A 27152-nucleotide genomic window follows, 5' to 3' on the forward strand; every position below is an offset into this window, starting at 1 on the left:
CAGAATCTATAAGAGTCCCTAGAAAGGGAACTCTTGTAAGTGGTAATAGAGAACTCTTTTCCACGTTCACCTTCCACCCATGCGACCTCAGAAATGCCAGAACTATCTCTGTATGAGACTTGGCAGTTTGAAAACTTGACGCTTGTATCAGAATGTCGTCTAGGTACGGAGCCACCGCTATGCCTCGCGGTCTTAGTACCGCCAGAAGTGAGCCCAGAACTTTTGTAAAGATTCTTGGAGCCGTAGCTAACCCGAAGGGAAGAGCTACAAACTGGTAATGCCTGTCTAGGAAGGCAAATCTTAGGTACCAATAATGATCCTTGTGAATCGGTATGTGAAGGTAGGCATCCTTTAAGTCCACAGTGGTCATGTACTGACCCTCTTGGATCATGGGTAGGATGGTTCGAATAGTTTCCATTTTGAATGATGGAACTCTTAGGAATTTGTTTAGGATTTTTAAGTCCAAGATTGGTCTGAAGGTTCCCTCTTTCTTGGGAACCACAAACAGATTTGAATAGAATCCCTGCCCGTGTTCCGTCCGCGGAACTGGGTGGATCACCCCCATTAGTAAGAGGTCTTGTACACAGCGTAGAAACGCCTCTTTCTTTATTTGGTTTGCTGATAACCTTGAAAGATGAAATCTCCCTTGTGGAGGAGAAGCTTTGAAGTCCAGAAGATATCCCTGAGATATGATCTCCAACGCCCAGGGATCCTGAACATCTCTTGCCCAAGCCTGGGTGAAGAGAGAAAGTCTGCCCCCCACTAGATCCGTTTCCGGATAGGGGGCCCTCTCTTCATGCTGTCTTAGGGGCAGCAGCAGGTTTTCTGGCCTGCTTGCCCTTGTTCCAGGACTGGTTAGTTTTCCAGCCCTGTCTGTAACGAGCAACAGCTCCTTCCTGTTTTGGAGTGGAGGAAGTTGATGCTGCTCCTGCCTTGAGGTTACGAAAGGCACGAAAATTAGACTGTTTGGCCTTTGATTTGGCCCTGTCCTGAGGTAGAGCATGACCCTTACCTCCCGTAATGTCAGCGATAATTTCTTTCAAGCCGGGCCCGAATAAGGTCTGCCCTTTGAAAGGAATATTAATCAATTTAGATTTAGAAGTCACGTCAGCTGACCAGGATTTAAGCCATAGCGCTCTGTGCGCTTGGATGGCGAATCCGGAGTTCTTAGCCGCAAGTTTGGTTAAATGTACAACGGCATCAGAAACAAATGCGTTAGCTAGCTTAAGTGCTTTAAGCTTGTTCATAATTTCATCCAATGGAGCTGTGCGAATGGCCTCTTCCAGAGACTCAAACCAGAATGCCGCCGTAGCAGTGACAGGCGCAATGCATGCAAGGGGCTGTAAGATAAAACCTTGTTGAACAAACATTTTCTTAAGGTAACCTTCTAATTTTTTATCCATTGGATCTGAAAAAGCACAACTATCCTCCACCGGGATAGTGGTACGCTTAGCTAAAGTAGAAACCGCTCCCTCCACCTTAGGGACCGTCTGCCATAAGTCTCGTGTGGTGGCGTCTATAGGAAACATTTTCCTAAATATGGGAGGAGGGGAAAAAGGCACACCGGGTCTATCCCACTCCATGCTAATAATCTCTGTAAGCCTTTTAGGTATAGGAAACATGTCAGTACACACCGGTACCGCATAGTATCTATCCAACCTACATAATTTTTCTGGAATTGCAACCGTGTTACAATCATTCAGAGCCGCTAATACCTCCCCTAGCAATATGCGGAGGTTCTCAAGCTTAAATTTAAAATTAGAAATCTCTGAATCCAGTCTCCCTGGATCAGATCCGTCACCCACAGAATGAAGCTCTCCGTCTTCATGTTCTGCAAATTGTGACGCAGTATCGGACATGGCTCTCACATCATCAGCGCGCTCTGTCCTTAACCCAGAGCTATCACGCTTGTCTCTTAATTCTGGCAATTTAGATAATACTTCTGTCATAACAGTAGCCATGTCTTGCAAAGTGATTTGTAAGGGCCTCCCTGATGTACTTGGCGCCACAAAATCATGCACCTCCTGAGCGGGAGGCGAAGGTACTGACACGTGAGGAGAGTTAGTCGGCATAACTTCCCCCTCGTTGTCTGGTGATAATTTCTTTGCATGTAAAGACTGACTTTTATTTAAAGTTACATCAATGCATTTAGTACACAACCTTCTATGGGGCTCCACATTGGCCTTCATACATAGTGAACAAACAGATTCATCTGTGTCAGACATGTTTAAACAGAATAGCAATGAGACTAGCAAGCTTGGAAAATACTTTTCAAATAAATTTACAAGCAATATAAAAAACGCTACTGTGCCTTTAAGAAGCACAAAAAGCTGTCACAGTTGAAATAACAATGAACCAAATTAGTTATAGCAACCAAATTTTCACAGTAAATGTATTAAGTTAGCAAAGGATTGCACCCACCAGCAAATGGATGATTAACCCCTTAATACCCAAAAACGGATAACAATTTAATAATTAACGTTTTTATCACAGTCAAACACACTGTCACAGGTCTGCTGTGACTGATTACCTCCCTCAAAATGAATTTTGAAGACCCCTGAGCTCTCTAGAGACGACCTGGATCATGGAGGATGAAGTAGGAAGATTGTGACTGAATTTTTACTGCGCAAAAAAGCGCTAAAATAGGCCCCTCCCACTCATATTACAACAGTGGGGAAGCTCAGTTAACTGTTTCTATGCAGAAACAAAAGTTAGCCATGTGGTAAAAATCATGCCCCAATAAGTTTTATCACCAAGTACCTCACAAAAAACGATTAACATGCCAGTAAACATTTTGAACATACATTTTAAAAGTTATGAAGTGTTATTAATAAGCCTGCTACCAGTCGCTTTTACTGCAGTTAAGGCTCACACATTACTTCAGTATTAACAGTATTTTCTGAGTCAAATTCCATTCCCTAGAAAAATACTTCAGTGTACACACACTCCTCAGCCTAATACCAGTCGCTACCACTGCATTTAAGGCTGAACTTACATTACATTGGTATCAGCAGTAATTTCTCAGTCAATTCCATTGCTTAGAAAAATAATTTACTGCACATACCTCGTTTGCAGGGGGGCCCTGCATGCTATTCCCCTTTTCTGAAGTTACCTCACTCTTCAGAATGTGCGAGAACAGCCAGTGGATCTTAGTTACGTCTGCTAAGATCATAGAAAACGCAGGCAGATTGTTCTTCTAATGCTGCCTGAGAAACAAACAGCACACTCCGGTGCCATTTAAAATAACAAACTTTTGATTGAAGAAATAAACTAAGTTTAAAAACACCACAGACCTCTCACAACGACCTATCTTTAGTTAGGTTGCAAGAGAATGACTGGATATGACATGTGAGGGGAGGAGCAATATAGCAACTCTGCTTGGGTGATCCTCTTGCAACTTCCTGTTGGGGAAGAGATATAATCCCATAAGTAATGGATGACCCGTGGACTGACTACACTTAACAAGAGAAAAAAACATTCCAATTTATTTCCATTATCAGTGTTTTTTTTCTATATGCACACTTTCTGAGATACCAGCTACTACTGAGCATGTGCAGGAGTTCACAGTGTATATTGAACTTGCTGATTGCATTCACATGATAAAGGGGGACAGAAAATGAAACTAATTTCAAATTTATCAGGAACAAAAACAAACAAGTGCTATTGCATTAAATGTTTACTGTGTATTTCTTGATTATGCAATTCTGCTGTTTTTTATGGTCCTTTGAAATACTGTTCCCCCCCCCCCCCTGCCCACAAAGAAGATAGACTGTATCCTGGAGCAGTCAGAATGCTGACCCAGCTACATAGCACACAGTGATTGCTTGAGATTATATATATATATATAAACCTATATTATATATATATATATATATATATATATATATATATATATACTGTATATTATATATTATTTATTGCATTAGTGTGTCTTACTATGATTAATCCCCAGGAAAATGCTGTAATGTATTAAACCCCTGCAAATAACTCATTTTTAACATCAGCTCAAGAGCACCAATGCAATACTGGAAGCTAGTTGACCACATCTGGTGAGCCAAGACAAGAGGCATGTGTGCAGCCACCAATTAGAAGCAAGCTCCCAGTAGTGCATTGTGCTCTTGAGCCTACCTAGGTATGATTTTCCACAAAAGATACCAAGAGAACAAAGTAAAATTGCTAACAACAGTATAGTAAAAAACTGTTGATATTGCATGCACTATCTGAATTATGAAAGTTTGGCTTTTATGATCCTAACCTACTGCAGCGTCTGGGCAGGACACAGACAGTTATTGGTGGAGAGTTGCTCAGGCTAACCCCAGTCGACTCACCAGCCAGATACGACTTAAGACTTGCAGCTGCTCCAGTGCCGAGCAGGAAATTGTAGGTGTCAAACAGTCACTAAAGGCCTCTAGTGCTAAAATAACAAGGTCTGACATATTCAAGTTTCTTGTTTGTGCAAATTAGACTTTACTTTTAGTGCTAACGTTTGTAGAATTTTGCAGATTTGTTGCAAAATGATGATTTGATTACTAAACGCTTAACTCACTAAAATATGCAAACGAGAAAATACATTTTTCCTTCCAGACCTTCAATATCTCATGAACATTTTATTAGCCACAGAAGCTTGTAAATTATAGCTATACAAGGAAAAATTCATGTAAAAAATTATGAGACACATGTTTTAATTTGTAAAAAAATTACGTCTTTCCTCTTTCTAAAGGAAGCGGCAGTCTAGGAAATTAAACAGAATAATTAATATTTAGAACATAAAAGTGCCAAGCAGGTGACTGATTAGTTTTCTTAGCAAATATTAGTTAATTTGCTATAAATGCTTATCATATGAATAAAAATATCCACACAACAAATCGCTTGACTGATGAAGAACAAAGACTGTAGATTTTCACAGCAATTAGATTTAAAAACTGCAGCTAGTTTAGAAACATTAGGATTTAAAAAAAAAAAAAAATTCACCTGATTCAAGGTACATAAAACTCACAATTATATCCCCATATCAATAAAGAAAACAATGCAACACCAGAGAAGGCATACAGTATATCTAAGTATGCTGTGCTGACCCCCTCTACATTCCCCACTGTGATTGCTTAAATCAGCAAGGAGCTAATTTTCATCCGGTTTCTAATTGGCCACAGGAAATAAAACTAGGTGTGGTTTTCAAAGAGTGCATGCCTGTGCTGCTCTGAATATGCAAAAACCTGCAAATTTTGTAGCCAATTCGAATAATTTTAAAATACTCAATTTCTTGCATATCTGTTTTAAAACAGTGTATAACTGCTAATGTATGTTATTCACATATAACATTATTACATTTTATTTTTAATTATTTTACATTATTTTCAAATGACAATACTAACTACAAATTAATATTTATTCTTTTTATTATCAAACAAATAAATACAAATTCTAGAACTTACCAATAGCATTGGCTGTCCAAAGAACCGATACTGCAACTTGGTCACTGCACGCAAACTGGCTGATGGTTATGTTCTGCGTATCTCCTATCAGGTGCTTTCCTCCCGAACTTAAATAAGTGCAGTCTGCAGTAACCGAAAAATATAGATGTTTAAAGGTACAGTTTTAAAGGGACATGAAACCCAATTTTTATCTTTCATGGTTTAGAAAGAGAATGCAATAAAAAAAAAAACCTAATTTACTTCTATTATCTAATTTGCTTCATTCTTTTGATATCCTTTAATGAAAAGCACATCTAAATGGGCTCAGTAGCTGCAAATTTGTGGCTGCCCATAGATGCCTTGTGTGATTGGCTCACCCATATGCACTGCTATTTCTTCAACAAAGGATATCTGAAGAATGAAGCAAATTAAATAATAGAAGTAAATTTGAATGTTGTTTAACATTGTATTCTCTATCTGAATCATAAAAGAAAAACTTTGGGTTTCATGTCCCTTTAAATTATCCAATTTAAATGGTAATGCAAAAAAGGTGACAACTGCAAGACTTAGAATATTGACAAGATTACGGCACCAATAAAACAGTTATGTTTAGAGCAAGTGTTAGCGTTAACCCCTTATCTTCATTGCACCCCACCTCAGGTTAATAATGAGGTTCCTACCCTAATATTTTAAAGGGACATTCTATTCAGTTTTTCTTCTTTTCCATCAAAAAGAGAACCCCTTATGTATTGAGGTTATTTCAGGGTAGGTAATTCAGAACAAATGCAGGCAACTTATTTTTAGCATAAAATCAAAATAATTAAAATATTGTATTACTTAAATTTCAGGCAAACATATTTTTCTTCATAAAAAACAAAACAAAACAAAACAAAAAAAATGGACATATACTTACTGTCATATTTGAAAGTGATATTTGAAAGGCCGTTATTTTTGTTCTGTACAGTTATACCCTAAAAATGACAGATATATAAATAAGTAACATGGACTTTATTAGCTTAATTTTCATCCTTTCACATTTTTGTTGTAAACAATAAAAATAAAAAACAATATATAGGTATGTATGCTTCATAATACCGAAATATATTAGAAAGTAACTTGTCTAACAAACTAAAAAGTAGCATCTAATAAACTACACACAATATAATATGTCTAAGCCTCGGCTTGATGGGTTTAATGCATCTCAACAGAACAACTCATAGTAAAAGTATATCTAAATAAATACAATGGATGTGTTACCTGGTAACTATGGTAACACTTCAGATAAAAAAAGACCACCTGTATCATGTGACAGGCATCAGCTAATCACAGACTAGTATAAGTATACCATGTGAGCTTGTGCAAATGCTCAGCAGGATCTTGTTCCCCAGAAAGGGCAAAAATTGATAATGGAAGTAAATTGGAAAGTGTCTTAAAAACGGCATGATCTTTCTGAATCATAAAAGTTTATTTTGACTTGAGTGTCCCTTTAAAAAAAATTACACATAATGGCAACGTTTGGATAAAAGTGGCACTATCTCAATCGCTATTGGCGCAAGGGAGAGAAAAAAGAAGAAGTGGTATGGAATTTGGGAGTAAATGGGAGAAAGATAGCTTATTAATCCCTGTGTCTAGGGTGGAAGGGGTCTGTTACTGCTCTGGGCAGGAAGGGGTTAACTACTGTCATAGTATTGTGTACTCTGGCTGTATGAGCAGGAAAGGGTCAATCATTGGTCCATCTGTGTTTATGTGAGAAACAACCAATCCCTGCTTTCTTCTCTGTATTTATATGGTGGGAAGGGCTCAATCCTTACAGTATCTAGGTTGGAGAATTAAAGTGACAGTGCACTGTACAATTATTTTTCCCTTAACCCCTTAATGACCACAGCACTTTTCCATTTTCTGTCCGTTTGGGACCAAGGCTATTTTTACATTTCTGTGGTGTTTGTGTTTAGCTGTAATTTTCCCCTTACTCATTTACTGTACCCACACATATTATATACCGTTTTTCTCGCCATTAAATGGACTTTCAAAATATACCATTATTTTCATCATATCTTATAATTTACTATAAAAACATTTATAAAATATGAGGAAAAAATGGAAAAAAACACACTTTTTCTAACTTTGACCCCCAAAATCTGTTACACATCTACAACCACCCAAAAAAACATATGCTAAATAGTTTCTAAATTTTGTCATGAGTTTAGAAATACCCAATGTTTACATGTTCTTTGCTTTTTTTGCAAGTTATAGGGCCATAAATACAAGTAGCACTTTGCTATTTCCAAACCCCTTTTTTTCAAAATTAGCGCTAGTTACATTGGGACACTGATATCTTTCAGGAATCCCTAAATATCCATTGACATGTATATATTTTTTTTTAGAAGACATCCCAAAGTATTGATCTAGGCCCATTTTGGTATATTTAATTTAATATTTAATTTTTTTTTTCCCTTTTTCACAATTTTTTTCACAAACTTTAGGTTTCTCAATGAAATTATTTACAAACAGCTTGTGTAATTATAGCATAAATGGTTGTAAATGCTTCTCTGGGATCCCCTTTGTTCATAAATAGCAGACATATATGGCTTTGGTTTTGCTTTTTACTAATTAGAAGGCTGCTAAATGCGACTGCGCACCACACGTGTATTATGCCCAGCAGTGAAGGGGTTAATAAGGGAGCATGTAGGGAGCTTCTAGGGTTATTTTTAGCTTCAGTGTAGTGTAGTAGACAACCCCAAGTATTGATCTAGGCCCATTTTGGTATATTTCATGCCACCATTTCACCGCCAAATGCAATCAAATTTAAAAAAAACGCTAAATTTTTCACAATTTTAGGTTTCTCACTGAAATTATTTACAAACAGCTTGTGCAATTATGGCACAAATGGTTGTAAATGCTTCTCTGGGATCCCCTTTGTTTAGAAATAGCAGACATATATGATTTTGGCGTTGCTTTTTGGTAATTAGAAGGCCGCTAAGTGCTGCTGCGCATCACACGTGTATTATGGCTAGCAGTGAAGGGGTTAATTAGGTAGCTTGTAGGGAGCTTGCAGGGTTAATTTTAGCTTTAGTGTAGAGATCAGCTTCCCACCTGACACATCAGACCCCCTGATCCCTCCCATAGAGCTCTCTTCCCTCCCCCACCCCACAATTGTCCCCGCCATCTTAAGTACTGGCAGAAAGTCTGCCAGTACTAAAATAAAAAGGTATTTTTTTTTCTTGTCTTTTTTTTTTTTTAAGCATATTTACATATGCTGCTGTGTAGGATCCCCCCTTAGCCCCCAACCTCTCTGATCCCCCCCAAACAGCTCTCTACTCCCTCCCCACTGACTTATTGGGGGCCATCTTGGGTACTGGCAGCTGTCTGCCAGTACCCAGTTTGCATATAAAAATGTTTTTTTAACAATTTATTTTAGTTTTTTCTGTAGTGTAGCTCCCCCCCCTCCAAGATCAATCCCCCACCCCCTCCCAGATCCCTTAGATGATGTCCATTAGGTTTTTTTACAATAGCAGCAAAATAGTTTCTGTAGTGTAAGCGGTTCCCACCCGCTCCCTCCCCGTGCACGCACCCTCCCGCCGCCCCCTGTGCACGCGCGCGCGCCCGTGCGCGCCCCCGGCGATCCCGCCCCCCTCTCTTACTAAGAAGCCATCGATGGCCGCCCACCCACCTCCCACTTCCGCTCCCACCCACCAACGAATGCGGCCATCGATGTCCGGTGCAGAGAGGGCCACAGAGTGGCTCTCTCTGCACCGGAGGGGCAAAAATTGTTAATGCAGGATGCCTCGATATCGAGGCATCCTGCAATAACCGGAAAGCAGCTGGAAGTGATCAGGATCGCTTCCAGCTGCTTTCCAAACCGAGGACGTGCAGGGTACGTCCTTGGTCGTTAAGTGACTTTTTTAAGAGGACGTACCCTGCACGTCCTTGGTCGTTAAGGGGTTAATGTATTTTCAATGACTTGTTATACCAGCTGTAGAGTATAAAATGTAATTCTGTATGCCAGGACAAAACATTGGCCAATTGTAAGAAAATCTGCCATTAGTGTGTCCCTTTAATATCATCAGATTTTTTAGAAAACAGAAAGACATTTCTGACTTATTCTGTCACTAAAGAAGCACTTGGTAAATAAGTGTGTATAATGGGAAAAAGCAATGTGAACACAAGGAGAAAACAAATAGATCTCAAAGTCACCAAACAATTGGATCATACACATTCCAGGGTTTAGAAATAGTTCCCACAAACAAAACCTTAAAAAAGTCTTATGTTTGTGCAGTCAAGGGCGGCGACTGCAGTTCTGTGGGTTCAGAGGACCATATCCCCATTAAAGGGACATGGAGGTTAAACTGCAATTAAAAAAACAAAACTTTAGTTCCTTTATATGAGAACATACTGCTGTAGGTTCAGATGTGTGCAAGAATAATATTGTAATATGATGGGGCAAGCTCTCATGAAAAGGAGTTTCAACAAAGGGTACCAAGAGAAAAAAGCCAATTTGCTATTAGAAGTAAACTGGACTTTTTTATTGTATGAGTTTAAGTTCGACTTCCATGTCTCAGAAGAACACAAGCCAATATAATACACAACTGTTTAATTAAAGGGACATGAATCCAAACATGTTTATTTAATGATTTATATAGCTCATCATAACATTTTAAACAACTTTCCATTTGACTTCTATTATCGATTTTGCTTAGTTCTCTTGGTATCTATTGTTGAAAAGGAAACTTAGGCTCCAGAGCTGGGAGCTAGCTGATGATTGGTGGCTATATATATATATATATATATATATATATATATATATATATATTTATTTATTTATTATCATCTAATTTGCATTGTTCACTTGGTATTCTTTGTTGAAAGCTAAACCTAGGTAGGCTCATATGCTAATTTCTAAGCCCTTTAAGGCCGCCTCTTATCTCAGTGGATTTCAACAGTTTTTCACAACTAGAGGGCTTTAGTTCATGTGTGTCATATAGATAACATTGTGGAGTTATTTATGAGTCAGTATTGATTGGCTAAAATCTCTGTAAAAAAAAAACGGAGAAAAGAGGGCAGTCTGCAGAGGCTTAGATACAATGAAATCACGGAGGTAAAAATTGTATTAAGATAACAGTGTTAGTTATGCAAAACTGGGGAATGGGTAATAAAGGGATTATCTATCTTTTTAAACAATAACATTTTTGGTGTTAACTGTCCCTTTAAATGTTTGACTTTAAAGGGACACTCAAGTCAAAACTAATCTTTCATTATTCAGATAGAGCAGGCAATCTTAAACAACTTTCCAATTGACTTCCATTAACAAAATGTGCAAATAAAGAGTGCGCTAACAAAGCAATATGAAAGACAAACTAAGATATTCCATATAAAAAGAACGACGCAATTTATTGTAAACAGTTCTTAAACGTAACAATAGTTATGTAACTTAAACCACTGGTGGTTAATAAGATACAATCTAAAAGCGTGGAAACTAAAATGTAGCAAATAACGGGCATATATTAAATAAAATAAGAAGTATACATCCATCAAAAGTTCTTGAAAAAGGCTTTACGAGCTGAAACGCGTTGATGATGGAGCTTGTTCCACGCTAACATTTTAAGTCTTGTTTATTCTATATCAGAGCACTCTGAAATTCGAATCACTGACATTATACTTCAAAAATAACGGCTAGAAAGTGTTCCAGCAGTCAGAACCGGCAATCTACCTATCCCATTGGTCAATGGAAGGCACGTGACCACAAAAAACACAGGACAGACTCTCGTGTTTGCCACAGGAGAGGTTGAGAGTGAGAGCTGGGATCCTGTGAGTAGAGAGATTGTTAACCAAGTAAGATTTCGTATTCCGGTGAATGCTGGGAGATATATCGCTGTTTGGAGTATTGTATCCATATCGGACCAAACCAGGACAGTGAGATTGATTACATCCTGAGCTAAACCTCCAATATCACAAGCCGGGATACATTGACTGTATTTGCACAAACACTTCTATGTTTATCAAGTGTATCGGAGCAGCATGGATGTATACTTTTTATTTTTATTAATATATGCGCATTATTTGCTACATTTTAGATTCCACGCTTTTAGATTGTATCTTATTAATCACCAGTGGTTTTAGTTACATAACTATTGTTACCTTTAGGAACCGTTTACAATAAATTGCATCGTTCTTATTATATGGAATATCTTAGTTTGTCTTTCATATTGCTGCTTTCTTAGCGCACTCTTATTTTTATTTGTACGTTGTTTATTGAGAGATTTGATGAACTCTCTCTAACTAAGAGGAGCCACGCAATTCTTAGGGTATTATTTTTGTTTGTATTAACAAAATGTGCACAGCCTTTTTATATTTACACTTTCTGAGTCACCAACTACTACTGAGCATGTGCAAGAATTCGCAGACTATACATATATGCATTTGTGATTGGCTGATGGCTAGCACATGATACAGGGAGAGTGGAAATGATCATACCTTTGAAATTTGTTTAAAAAAAAAATCTACTTAATTTTTCAAGTTCAGACTAAGTGCTATTGCATTGTCTTTATCATGCATTTGTTGTTTATGCAAATCTACCATATTTACTGGTCCTTTAATTTTCTTCTAAAGCACTGGTTTTCAAACCTGTTCTCAGGCCTACCTAACAGGCCAGGTTTTCAGGATTCACTTGGATGAGGAGCAGGTAAAATAACCAGGTTTTCTGATTATTTCACCTGTGCTCCAGTTCAGATATCCTCAAAATCTGGCCTGTTAGGGAGACTTGTGGACAGGTTTGAAAACCAGTGCTCTAAAGAAACCATTTCTGCAGTGTATCAGTTAAAACCCAGTACTAGGGTAAGTATATATAGCATATCATTTATACTAAGGTTTACTGACCCTTTAAAGGGATACGAAACCCAAAAATTTTAATTTTCAAAAAAGTTTCCAATTTACTTCCTTTATCAAATATGCTTAGTTCCCATGATATTCAGTGTTGAAGAGATACCTAGGTAGGCATCTGAAGCAATACACGGCAGGAAGTAGTGCTGCCATCTAGTGCTCTGGCAAATGGATAACATTCTTGCAAAATTGCTGCCAGATAATGCTCCAGAAATGAGCCAGCTCCTGGGATTTTGTCCCTGCTTTTCAACAAAAGATACCAAGAAAAAGACCACATTCATAATAGAAGTCAATTAGAAAGTTGTTTAAAATCACATGCTCTATCTGAATCATGAAATAAACATTTTGGGTTTCATATCCCTTTAAAGGCCATAAATATGTACAAACCTAAAGGGAAAGCTGCTAACCTAGGTACCCCCACCTATGAATGTAATATACAAAATGTCTAACGCAGCAGTTTAATACATTTTACCATGACTATTGGTTTATCCTACAACAAACATATGAACAGAATGTTTATAGCGAACCCTTTCCGGAATGTTGGACCAGTTCTAAGAAAGAGTTAGCGTTATAATTAGCTGTATAATACTGAATATACCAGACAACAAGAAATGTTTTACAACCTCATTAGTAACAACCTGAGCTGGGAAGCTTAGAAAAGACGCTCATTATTAACGATATGTAATAACGACCCAATTAGAGTCCTGGAAGGATTTTTTTTATATATAAATGTTTCCACAAGTGTTCGTACTTTCAAACAGAGCTACATAAATTGTTTTTATTGTTAATTAAATACAGGTGTTTGGGGGGTAGAACACTTGTGAGACATATTCAGCTAATCAGAGATTACACCTAATGTATTTAATGTCAATAAAAACTATAGAAATAGCCCAAGAGGGTCAAGGACATCATATCTAAATATTCATGATTCAGAGAATGAAATTCAAAAAATTAAAAATCAAATTAATCCGGTTATTAAAAGGGACATTCCAGGCAAAATCGAAATCCACATGGATGCATTTCAGTTTTGAATAGAAGCATTTTTGTAATACTGGTTAATTGTAGATGTGATACAAGCCCCACTGGTGTGCTGAGCAGCTGCAGTATTTAAAATGCTGGTGCACTGAGAATATCTCGCTATGTTTCATATGCAAGTGCAGAGAAAAATGTTAACACTAAAACAGTGATAACCTTTACCAGAAGAATTTGTGCCAATGCGTGTATATTGCATATATGTGTGGGTTCAAAGATGTAATTCATCTATGTGCATTTAAATTTTGACCGGAATGTCCCTTTAAATTTAACTTTTCCTCTTAGTATTTTTGTTGAAACTTCCCTTCTTTTGACTAGAGCATACTTAGGTAGGCTCAGACATGTACATGTGTCTTGAACACTATTTGAATATTGCCCCCGCAGGCAAACCTTCGAAAAAACATAATTTATGCTTACCTGATAAATTCCTTTCTCCTGTAGTGTAGTCAGTCCACGGGTCATCATTACTTCTGGGATATTAACTCCTCCCCAACAGGAAGTGCAAGAGGATCACCCAAGCAGAGCTGCTATATAGCTCCTCCCCTCTACGTCACACGCAGTCATTCGACCGAGAACCGAACGAGAAAGGAGAAACTATAGGGTGCAGTGGTGACTGGAGTATAATTTAAAAATTTAGACCTGCCATAAAAAACAGGGCGGGCCGTGGACTGACTACACTACAGGAGAAAGGAATTTATCAGGTAAGCATAAATTATGTTTTCTCCTGTTAAGTGTAGTCAGTCCACGGGTCATCATTACTTCTGGGATACCAATACCAAAGCTAAAGTACACGGATGACGGGAGGGACAGGCAGGATCTTTATACGGAAGGGACCACTGCCTGAAGAACCTTTCTCCCAAAAACAGCCTCCGAAGAAGCAAGTGTCAAATTTGTAAAATTTGGAAAAAGTATGAAGAGAAGACCAAGTTGCAGCCTTGCAAATCTGTTCAACAGATGCCTCATTCTTAAAGGCCCAAGTGGAAGCCACAGCTCTAGTAGAATGAGCTGTAATTCTTTCAGGAGGCTGCTGTCCAGCAGTCTCATAGGCTAAACGTATTATGCTACAAAGCCAAAAAGAGAGAGAGGTAGCAGAAGCTTTTTGACCTCTCCTCTGTCCAGAATAAACGACAAACAGGGAAGAAGTTTGGCGAAAATCTTTAGTTGCCTGTAAATAAAATTTCAGGGCACGAACTACATCCAGATTGTGTAGAAGTCGTTCCTTCTTTGAAGAAGGGTTAGGACACAATGATGGGACAACAATCTCCTGATTGATATTCCTATTAGTGACTACCTTAGGTAAGAACCCAGGTTTAGTACGCAGAACTACCTTGTCTGAATGAAAAATCAGATAAGGAGAATCACAATGTAAGGCCGATAACTCATAACAATTTAATATCAATGGAATGAAGGGGTTCAAACGGAACACCCTGTAAAACGTTAAGAACTAAATTTAAGCTCCATGGTGGAGCAACAGTTTTAAACACAGGCTTAATCCTGGCCAAAGCCTGGCAAAAAGCCTGAACGTCTGGAACTTCTGACAGACGTTTGTGTAAAAGAATGGACAGAGCTGAGATCTGTCCCTTTAAGGAACTAGCAGATAAACCCTTTTCTAAACCCTCTTGTAGAAAAGACAATATCCTAGGAATCCTAACCTTACTCCATGAGTAACTCTTGGATTCGCACCAATGTAAGTATTTACGCCATATTTTATGGTAAATCTTTCTGGTAACAGGTTTCCTAGCCTGTATTAAGGTATCAATTACTGACTCCGAAAATCCACGCTTTGATAAAATCAAGCGTTCAATTTCCAAGCAGTCAGCTTCAGAGAAATTAGATTTTGATGTTTGAAAGGACCCTGAATTAGAAGGTCCTGTCTCAGAGGCAGAGACCAAGGTGGACAGGATGACATGTCCACTAGATCTGCATACCAGGTCCTGCGTGGCCACGCAGGCACTATTAGAATCACCGATGCTCTCTCCTGTTTGATCCTGGCAATCAATCGAGGAAGCATCGGGAAGGGTGGAAACACATAGGCCATCCCGAAGGTCCAAGGTGCTGTCAAAGCATCTACCAGGACCGCTCCCGGGTCCCTGGACCTGGACCCGTAACAAGGAAGCTTGGCGTTCTGGCGAGACGCCATGAGATCTATCTCTGGTTTGCCCCAAAGTCGAAGTATTTGGGCAAAGACCTCCGGATGAAGTTCCCACTCCCCCCGGATGAAAAGTCTGACGACTTAGGAAATCCGCCTCCCAGTTCTCCACTCCAGGAATGTGGATCGCTGACAGGTGGCAAGAGTGAGACTCTGCCCAGTGAATTATCTTTGATACTTCCATCATCGCTAGGGAGCTTCTTGTCCCTCCTTGATGGTTGATGTAAGCTACAGTCGTGATGTTGTCCGACTGAAACCTGATGAACCCCCGAGTTGTTAACTGAGGCCAAGCCAGAAGGGCATTGAGAACTGCTCTCAATTCCAGAATGTTTATTGGAAAGAGACTCTCCTCCTGAGTCCATGATCCCTGAGCCTTCAGGGAATTCCAGACAGCGCCCCAACCTAGTAGGCTGGCGTCTGTTGTTACAATTGTCCAATCTGGTCTGCTGAATGGCATCCCCCTGGACAGATGTGGCCGAGAAAGCCACCATAGAAGAGAATTTCTGGTCTCTTGATCCAGATTCAGAGTAGGGGACAAATCTGAGTAATCCCCATTCCACTGACTTAGCATGCACAATTGCAGCGGTCTGAGATGTAGGCGTGCAAAGGGTACTATGTCCATTGCCGCTACCATTAAGCCGATTACCTCCATGCATTGAGCCACTGACTGGTGTTGAATGGAATGAAGGACACGGCAAGCATTTTGAAGCTTTGTTAACCTGTCTTCTGTCAGGTAGATCTTCATTTCTACAGAATCTATAAGAGTGCCCAAGAAGGGAACTCTTGTGAGTGGAAAGAGAGAACTTTTCTCTTCGTTCACCTTCCACCCATGCGACCTTAGAAATGCCAGTACTAACTCTGTATGAGACTTGGCAGTTTGAAAGCTTGACGCTTGTATCAGAATGTCGTCTAGGTACGGAGCCACCGAAATTCCTTGCGGTCTTAGTACCGCCAGAAGAGCGCCCAGAACCTTTGTGAAGATTCTTGGAGCCGTAGCCAATCCGAATGGAAGAGCTACAAACTGGTAATGCCTGTCTAGGAAGGCAAACCTTAGATACCGGTAATGATCTTTGTGAATCGGTATGTGAAGGTAAGCGTCCTTTAAATCCACTGTGGTCATGTACTGACCCTTTTGGAACATGGGTAAGATTGTCCGAATAGTTTCCATTTTGAACGATGGAACTCTTAGGAATTGGTTTAAGGTCTTTAAATCCAAGATTGGTCTGAAGGTTCCTTCTTTCTTGGGAACCACAAACAGATTTGAGTAAAACCCCTGTCCGTGCTCTGACCGCGGAACCGGGTGGATCACTTCCATTAGCAAAAGATCTTGTACACAGCGTAGAAACGCCTCTTTCTTTATTTGGTTTGTTGACAACCTTGAAAGATGAAATCTCCCTTTTGGGGGAGAGATTTTGAAGTCCAGAAGATATCCCTGAGATATGATCTCTAACGCCCAGGGATCCTGGACATCTCTTGCCCAAGCCTGGGTGAAGAGAGAAAGTCTGCCCCCCACTAGATCCGTTCCCGGATCGGGGGCCCTCAATTCATGCTGTCTTAGGGGCAGCAGCAGGTTTTCTGGCCTGCTTGCCCTTGTTCCAGGACTGGTTAGGTGTCCAGCCTTGTCTGTAGCGAGCAACAGCTCCTTCCTGTTTTGGTGCAGAGGAAGTTGATGCTGCTCCTGCCTTGAAGTTACGAAAGGCATGAAAATTAGACTGTCTAGCCCTAGGTTTGGCTCTGTCTTGAGGCAGGGCATGGTCTTTACCTCCTGTAATGTCAGCGATAATTTCTTTCAAACCGGGCCCGAATAAGGTCTGCCCTTTGAAAGGTATGTTAAGTAATTTAGATTTAGAAGTAACATCAGCTGACCAGGATTTTAGCCACAGTGCTCTACGTGACTGAATGGCGAATCCGGAATTCTTAGCCGTAAGTTTAGTTAGATGTACTACGGCATCTGAAATAAATGAATTAGCTAGCTTAAGGGTTTTAAGCTTATTTGAAATCTCATCTATAGTTATTGAGTCAAGAGTCTCTTCCAGAGACTCGGACCAAAATGCGGCTGCAGCCGTGACAGACGCAATACATGCAAGGGGTTGCAATATAAAACCTTGTTGAACAAACATTTTCTTAAGGTAACCCTCTAATTTTTTATCCATTGGATCTGAAAAGGCACAGCTATCCTCCACCGGGATAGTGGTACGCTTAGCCAGAGTAGAAACCGCTCCCTCCACCTTAGGGACCATCTGCCATAAGTCTCGTGTGGTGGCGTCTATTGGAAACATTTTTCTAAATACAGGAGGGGGGAAAAGGGTACACCGGGCCTATCCCACTCCTTGGTAATTATCTCTGTAAGCCTCTTAGGTATAGGAAATACGTCAGTACTCGCTGGTACTGCATAGTATCTATCCAGCCTACATAATTTCTCTGGAATTGCAACGGTGTTACAATCATTCAGAGCCGCTAATACCTCCCCTAGCAGTACATGGAGGTTTTCTAGTTTAAACTTAAAATTTGAAATGTCTGAATCCACTCTATTTGGATCAGATCCGTCACCTGCAGATTGAAGCTCTCCGTCCTCATGTTCTGCAAATTGTGACGCAGTATCTGACATGGCCCTATTATTATCAGCGCACTCTGTTCTCACCCCAGAGTGATCTAGCTTACCTCTAAGTTCTGGTAATTTAGACAAAACTTCAGTCATAACATTAGCCATGTCCTGTAGTGTGATTTGTAATGGCCGCCCTGAAGTACTCGGCGTTACAATATCACGCACCTCCCGAGCGGGAGATGCAGGTACTGACACGTGAGGCAAGTTAGTCGGCATAACTTCCCCCTCGTTGTTTGGTGAATGATGTTCAATTTGTACAGATTGACTTTTATTTAAAGTATCATCAATGCAATTAGTACATAAATTTCTATTGGGCTCCACCTTGGCTTTTGCACATATAGCACAGAGATATTCCTCTGAGTCAGACATGTTTAACAAACTAGCAATTAAACTAGCAAGCTTGGAAATACTTTTCAACTCAATTTACAAGTAATATGAAAAACGCACTGTGCCTTTAAGAAGCACAGAAAAAAACTATGACAGTTGAATAACAATGAACCGGAGAAATTATAAAAACCAAATTTTTCCCGGTAAAGGCATAAATTTAGCAAAGGATTGCCCCCATTAGCAATGGATAACTAACCCTTAATAGCAGAAAAAATGTACAAAATATAAACGTTTTTTATCACAGTCAAAGGACAATCTCACAGGTCTGCTGTGAGTGATTACCTCCCTCAAAATAATTTTTGAAGACCCTTGAGCTCTGTAGAGACGATCCGGATCATGCAGGGAGAGAAACAGACTTGTGACTGAATTTCTGATGCGTAGCAAAAGCGCCAAAATAGGCCCCTCCCCCTCACACACAGCAGTGAGGGAAGTTCAGTAAACTGTCTTAAATTAAAATAAATTAAATTAAAATAAACGACAGCCAAGTGGAAAAACAGTGCCCAAAACAATTTTTCACCCAGTACCTCAGATAACTAAACGATTTAACATGCCAGCAAAACGTTTAAAATCAAATAATATGAAATGTCATTAAACAGCCTGCTGCTAGACGTTCCCACTGCAAGTTAGGCTAAAAGTTATATGCATATAGTATTATCCCAGTGAAGTGCCATTCCCCAGAATACTGAAGTGTAAACATATATACATAACAGCCTGATACCAGTTGCTACTACTGCATTTAAGGCTGAACTTACATTATATCGGTATTGGCAGTATTTTCTCAGTCAATTCCATTCCTCAGAAAATAATATACTGCAACATACCTCTTTGCAGGTGAACCTGCCCGCTGTCCCCTGATCTGAAGTTTACCTCACTCCTCAGAATGGCCGAGAACAGCAAAATGAATCTTAGCTACGCCGGCTAAAATCATCCAAAAACTCAGGTAGATTCTTCTTCAAATTCTACCTGAGAAGGAACAACACACTCCGGTGCTGTTTTAAAATAACAAACTTTTGATTGAAGATATAAAAACTAAGTATAATCACCACAGTCCTCTCACACATCCTATCTATTAGTTGGGTGCAAGAGAATGACTGGGTGTGACGTAGAGGGGATATAGCAGCTCTGCTTGGGTGATCCTCTTGCACTTCCTGTTGGGGAGGAGTTAATATCCCAGAAGTAATGATGACCCGTGGACTGACTACACTTAACAGGAGAAACAGACATCTGTTGTTCCTAATAGCAGGAACTTCCTTGCACGCACACTTGCGCACTAATTAACAAGAAAATAGCCACCAAGGAGTATCCCCATGTTTATGGTGATCTGCACAGCTGCTCTGGGCTTCACAAGTGTCAAAATGACGGAGTTTGCAGAGTGACAATGTTGCTTAATTGCATTTTCTTTTACAACTGGACTGACACTTGCTGTTTTATTATTCACATTTTTACACCAGTACTGATTATTTCCTGGTTTGTTCTGTTACAGCTATTATAGCAAAATCCATGTTCCCACCAATCTAAAAAAATAAAAAAAAAATATATATACATATATACACACACACACACAGATATATATGAAAAATCTCAAGTAAAAAATGCATTTCTCTTAAATAATAAAATAATAACCCTCATTATTACATGCCTATTAAAAGGGACATCATATTAGAATATAAAATATGTTCTATTATGTGTAGTAAATACTTATTCTGCCCCATTTTCTGGCAAAGTAAAGAGACAATTTAGTAAACATATTTAAGAGAGGGCATTTCAAAATAACTTTTTTAAAAACTCATATTCCTGAAAGTTTTCTTTCTGTATTCAGAGAGAAGTGTCCCTCTCCACCAATACACAAAAGGAAATGTTTGTATCAGCCAGTGAGGATTAGTAGGAACTACAATACAAATATAGCTGTATTAGTTTTAATTGAAATGAAACAGATTTTTAGTTTTTTTTCACAAATGAAAATACTGCTCATTCATATATGATAGGCGGTTTTTGAGTCGGTTATTGCTTTATATCTCAAAACAATTAGTTTGACGTTTCAGAGAATTTGAAGTGCACATTGCACACATCACTAGGCTAACCCTGCTGCATATTTGTCCTTAATTTGCGTAAGAGAAAGTGATAGGACAAGAAACTGCAAAAGAGTGCAGGTTTTGCTAACAAAATATCTATACCCAGCTCCGTCAGACGCTCCTTGATAACCCACCTATTTAGAGAGGCTTACCATCTCTCCTCTGTTCTTCATCCTACCCAAAATAATATTTGAATTGCCTTGACTCACTGCTGTATCTACAATCCACGTGACAAGCTACCCCAAACCTTATACTACATCTGCACCCTCGACCTGTAGACAGTAAGCTCTCCGGAGCAGGGCCCCCTTTCTTCTGTACTAGATTTGTTTAGTCTGTTATGTTTTTGAATTACAAACCCTTGTCACTGTATACCCCTATCCCTGTACCCAGCGCTACCGAATTTTGTGTCACTATACAAATAAAAAATAATAATAATATGCTGGGGGTTAACAGCAACAGTCACTATTTAATATAAGCACATTAAAAAATAAGTTTCTTATCAACTGTGAAGTTGCTACCATTTACAAACTGCAGTGCTGATCTCAGAGCATATGTCACTGCTGGGTACTGCATATGCTTCTTTCAAAGCACGTGCAGTATGTACTTAACAATCAGACTGTGTTCTTAGTGCTTATATCCCTTTAATTGTAAAAGGTAATACCATCTAATGTGTTACTGATGATCAATTTAAGCTGCTGGAGGGTATTAAATAATTTACACATATCTCCTTTATCTTTATTTTGTCGTGTGAAATAGATTTTGCTTGTTGAAACTACCCACTATACTGAAAATTTCAATAATGCAGTTTTGGGTATAGAAAAGCTATGTAAACAAAGGCAACATCAGAAATCAGCCTCCCACGGGGCTTCTTCTTGCTCACACACAATGCCAGATTTTAATGCATTTTTATATTGCACTACCCAGGTACTGTTTAATGTACTGTTCCTTTAAACCCACCTGTGCAGACACAGAGTGCCAGAGGAACTGGCCTGGAAGTGATTCTTGATGACCGTCATAAGGGAATACTCATTTACACTGAATGCATAGTATGGTTTAAATCTGCTTGTGTCCGTCAGCCAAGCAAAGAGCCGTGTCCACTGACTACAGATTCTTTACAGATAGTTGCAAACACACAGAAATGGCATTCAAGAAACACAGTCTTTTGTGCAATATTTGTTTTTGGAGGTCATTTTTCATTATGATAAGACAAATGGAGCCAGACTTTTTTTCCCCTTCTTTATCTAAGCTATTTAGCAACGTTTAATCAAATCTATGCACAGTAAATGTAAGTATTCTTGCTTCCAACAAAACTTGTGTTTGCATTAGATATCTTGGTGGAAATATGGATTAATTAAATCTCTTTCAAATTAGCCTCTCTTTGTTAACATAAAAAGTTAAATGGACATTCTAGTGTAAACATAGAGCATTTTATTAAAAAAATAATCCTTGCTTTTATGTTTAAACCATGCAAAGGATTTAAAGGGACACTAAACCCAATTTTTTTTTTCTTTCATGATTCAGATAGAGCATGCAATTTTAAGCAACTTTCTAATTTACTCCTATTATCAATTTTTCTTCATTCTTTTAGTATCTTTATGTGTAAGCTTCGGAGTCGGACCATTTTTGTTTCAGCACCCTGGGTAGCACTTGCTGATTGGTGGCTACATTTAGCCACCAATCAGCAAGAGCTACCCAGATGCTGAACTAAAAATGGGCCTGCTCCAATCACTGGCTGTATCCTCACCTAGAGTAGAAATAAGGTGTTCCAGGAGTGTATGTATGTCTTTACTAACAGAGTTAAAGGGATAGGAAAGTTGAAATTAAACTTGCATGATTTCGATAGAGCAGGTCATTTTAAGACATTTTTAAATTCACTTCTATTTTAAAATGTGCTTTGTTTTCTTGGTATCCCTTGTTGAAAAAGAACACACACATATCCTACACTAGTGGGAGCTAGCTGCTGATTGGTGCCAGCACACATTTGTCTCTTGTGATTGGCTAACTAGATGTGTTCAGCTAACTGCCAGTAGTGCAATGTTGTTCCTTCAGCAAAGGATAACAAGAGAATTAAGCAAATTTGATAATAGAAATAAATTGGAAAGTTTATGTATGTTCTATACGAAAGAAAATTTTGGGGTTTCCTGTCCCTTTAAACACATATAAAAAATATATAATTTGTTTAAAAATAAAATGCTCTAATGGAATGTAGCATTTTGTGTTTACATCAGAATGTCCCTTTAATATTTTGCAAGTACCCATACCTGTACAGTTTATGTAACTTTGTATCAAATACTTTTTATTTTATTATTATGACAACTTACTACAAAGAACATATACAGTGTACTATGGCAAGCAATTAGAAATGGGGATTTGTACCTGTTCCTTTAACACTTTTTTCCCCTTTATACATATTTTTGCAGTGCTGATATATATTATAATTTTTGCATGAATTTATTTTATTTTTTAAACTAACAGGAAATCCATGTCTGCGTGCATCCCTAGGGACTGACTCCTCACTGGCTGATCAGGAGAATTTCCACAGCTATATTGGTAGACAACTCAAAAAATATTTTTAAAATATTAATACTAATAATAATCATAATTAAAAGGACACTGCAGCAACTATTTAATGGACCAGTAAATACAGTAGATGAGCATTAACAAATGCATGATAAAGACAATTCAATAGCACTTAGGGGGCGATTTATCAAGCTGAGGCAGACAGGGGCACATATACGCACCCGTCCACTGCAGCTCGCCTCTAGAGGGCTGAATTCAGCATTGTACACGAGCGCTATTTTGCGTTTGTGTGCAATCCCGTCCCCTGCCCATCACACGCATGGCAGGAGCTGTCAATCTCCCCGGTCGATCTATACCGGGGAGATTGAAATTCGCCAATTTAGAAGAGGCGAAAGGTTAGGAAAGCAGCGGTCTGATGACTGCTGCTTGTTAAATACAGCGTGCAGGTTCTCTTGTGAGAACTTGCAGTTGTATTGGTTTCGAAAGGCTTGCGATGTCTTTGATAAATCGACCCCTAAGTCTGAAATTCAAATTAGTAGATTTTTTTCTGACAAATTTCAAAGTTTTGTCTATTTCCATTCCTCCTGTATCATGTGACAGCCATCAGCCAATCACAAATGCATATATTCTGTGAGTTCTTGCACATGCTCAGTAGGAGCTGGTGACTCAAAAAGTGTAAATATAAAAAAGACTGTGCACATTTTGTTAATGGAAGTAAATTGTAAAGTTGTTTAAAATTGCTGAATCATGAAAGTTTAATTTTGACTTGAGTGTCCCTTTAAAATGACCACTTGTAAAAAATAATTTTTTTTAAAAAAAATCACTAACTTCCCTTTAGCCATATCAAGCTAAGATAATCTTTAGGATCTGTGCTATCAAATTACATCAAAGAGCCTGGAGCGGACAGCTTCTTATTTTACTGACACCTTCGTTGTAAGCGATGACAACATCCTACAAAGTAGAACGCATGAAACCGAACCCTTGACAGGGTCAAAAGCCAACCTGCAAATCTGGGATTTGAACGCTGCAATGATCTCATTGTAAATTCCAGCAGAATCTGCACACTAACAATACATATTATTATGTACTGTACTAGATCTGAGCCTGACAATCGCAAGTAGTTACAACTACTAGAATGTTTCCATAGTACCTAATGGTTTATTCAACTATTCCCAATACACAAAACCTCTTGCTTGGCTTCTTATAAAAGTAGATGGTCCCATATTTCTTTCAACTGGGTTCTAAGCTTGGTAAAAATGTGTCAAGCTCTGTACTATATAGATATACTATATTCATTATTTATAAAAGTGTTGTTAGTAGTGACAATGTTGCAGGAAAAGACTCAAGTTTAGGGAACCCAATTCACTATTTGCAGGATTTTTTTGTTTTGTTACCAGGAATAGACCCCTTGGAAACACCCTAAAATACACAGAAGTATGAGCAATCAATGCCATATAAATACAAAAATGTCTTGATCTGGTCCAAGCAATCCTTGTGTAGCATCTTGCAAGGTCAGTATTAATAATAAACTGCAGTATGAAATGGCTCCTCTATAAAAGGTAAGAGGGACACAAGACAGGCAAATTCTTACATTTAAATGACAGAAGTATGAAAGGGACACTCAAGTCAAAATAAACTTTTATGATTCAGAAAGAGCAGCAGTTTTAAGACACTTTCCAATTTACTTTCATTATCAAATTTTGCAGTCTTTTTATATTCACACTTTCTGAGGAACAAGATTCTACTGAGCATGTGCACAAGCTCACAGGGTATACTTATACTAGTCTGTGATTGGCAGATGTCTGTCACATGATACAGGGGGGCAGAAAATGGGAGGAAAAATACATTTGTGAGAAAAAATATCTACTGTTTATTTTAAATTTAGAGTAGGTGTTAATCATCGAGTTTTCATTATGCACTTGTTAATTATGCAATTCTACTGCATTGAGTGGTCCTTTAAAGGGACACTAAACCCACATTTTTTCTTTCATGATTCAGATAGAGCATGCAATTTTAAGCAACTTTCTAATTTACTCCTATTATCAATTTTTCTTTGTTCTCTTGCTATCTTTATTTAAAAAGCAGGAATGTGACGCATAGGAGCCGGCCAATTTTTGCTTGAGAACCTGGGTTATGCTTGCTTATTGGTGGGTAAATGTAAGCCTCCAATAAGCAAGCACTATCCATTGTGCTGAACCTAAAATGGGCTTGCTGCTAAGCTTTACATTCCTGCTTTTAAAATAAAGATAGCAAGAGAACGAAGAAAAATTGATAATAGGAGTAAATTAGAAAGTTGCTTAAAATGTCATGCTCTATCTGAATCATGAAAGAAAAAAAAAATTGGGTTCAGTTTTAGAATTTTTAATTATTGTATAAATGTGTTGCTTGCTTAGTACAAACTAATATTGCTGGGCATAACTGAAATTACATGGTTACTACTAACCAAGATATTGTTTTAACGCCTGTGCCAGCAGCTGTTTTTAAGCCGGCTCTTTCATTTTAACGTCTAGCAGGTGTCTGCTAGAGAAGTTCAGCATCTTTATACTGGCCGCCGCCATCTTGGAACTTAGGTATTCTTGTGACAGCGGCGTTGCAATTTACAGATCAGGGATGTTGTCGGCTTTCTGACAGCTGTATTGTGCTCTTCACGTTAACATACAGAGCGGGAACTTTACATTTTTATAGTTGTAGCATTGCTCTATATTATTTATGTGGGATTGTGGCCTATTTATATATTTTACGTAACTTTTAAACTGTATATATAAAAAAAAAAAACGCAAAAATTTTTTTTAAACCCCACTGCTCTGTAAAGTGTGTGTAACCTGAAGCACATGATACACCTATGAAAAAGCCAGGATGCAAGAATATGTGCACCCAGCATGAAGCTTTACCAGTCGGAAGCTGTAAAGAGTTAAAATACGAGAACAATGTCCCTGAAGAACAAGCTGTTATTTTACTTCTTTTCTACCTAAACACTAAATAGTAGTAGTAGTTTTAATAGTAATAGTTGTAGTAACAACCTCCTAATGTTGTCATGTCAAAATCAAATATTAGCAATATCCTAATATATTGTTTATTGAAACAAATAGTTTAAAAGTAATAAATGAAATCCAACAGGAAATGCATGTTTGTGCACAAATAATAATGTTGTATAAGTGCACAGTGACTGCTAGGGTTATATCGGTGGTAAACAAGGAAATCCCTCAAGTTGTTTTATTAGCAGAGAACGTATAAAACAAAGTCATTACCTTATCTCGCCAGCAGAATGGGGCTGTCCATTTTAGCCAATAAGCATTACAGCTGTGTCAGTTGTGTACAAACCTGCATTTCCTGCTGGATTATATTATTAAATTTACCATTTTTTACATAAAAATATTTTAGCATGTGTAAAATGATGTTCCCTTTCTTGTGCAAGAGAGTAAATGGTCTCTTTAAATGGACAGGAAACCCCAAAATTTTCTTTCATGGTTTGGATAGAACATACAATTTTAAACAACTTTCAAATTTGCTTCCATTATCAAATTTGCTTCGTTCTCTTGTTATCTTTTGCTGAAGGAACAACATTGCACTACTGGCAGCAAGATGAACACATCTAGTTAGCCAATCACAAGAGACAAATGTTTGCAGGCACCAATCAGAAGCTAGCACCCACTAGTGTAGGATATGTGGGCATTCTTTTTCAACAAGGGATACCAAGAGAACAAAGCACATTTGAAAATAGAAGTGAATTTAAAAGTGTCTTAAAATTACATACTCGGAATCATGCAAGTTTAATTTTCGCTTTTCTATCCCTTTAACCTTATTTGTTAGGAACTGGTAAAATTACTTATTTTAAGAATACAATTGCAGTGCATAGCTGGCCATGTAAGATGCTTTAGCAGAGGAAGGATATCATATTAAGCTTTTATAGTTTGCTAAAGGCAGCTTGGCACAAAGATTACTAAAGAAAAGAAAAAAAAAAAGCTGTTGCAGTATCCAAATAAAATGTGACAGAGCAGAGAATGAAACATTAAAATAAAAGAGGCCAGAAAGGTGTGACGGAAATATTGCTTCCTCTGTTGTGCATTAATATTTCTTCTAAACAATGTGCTTTGGTCCCG

General features: G+C 38.3%; 1 protein-coding gene across 1 annotated transcript in view; it reads right to left on the reverse strand.

Annotated features, from left to right (window-relative positions):
• The window catches only part of IL17RD (interleukin 17 receptor D), a 128487-nt gene that overhangs the window by 33794 nt on the left and 67541 nt on the right, over positions 1-27152 (reverse strand). Inside the window, exons 2-3 of the mRNA XM_053720851.1 lie at positions 6325-6382; positions 5433-5555 (exon numbers count right to left, since the gene is read on the reverse strand). Of these exons, the coding sequence (XP_053576826.1) occupies positions 5433-5555; positions 6325-6382 (181 nt within the window). The remainder of the gene's footprint in view (positions 1-5432; positions 5556-6324; positions 6383-27152) is intronic.

The sequence above is a fragment of the Bombina bombina genome, chromosome 7, assembly GCF_027579735.1.
Source record: "Bombina bombina isolate aBomBom1 chromosome 7, aBomBom1.pri, whole genome shotgun sequence".
NCBI lineage: Eukaryota > Metazoa > Chordata > Amphibia > Anura > Bombinatoridae > Bombina > Bombina bombina.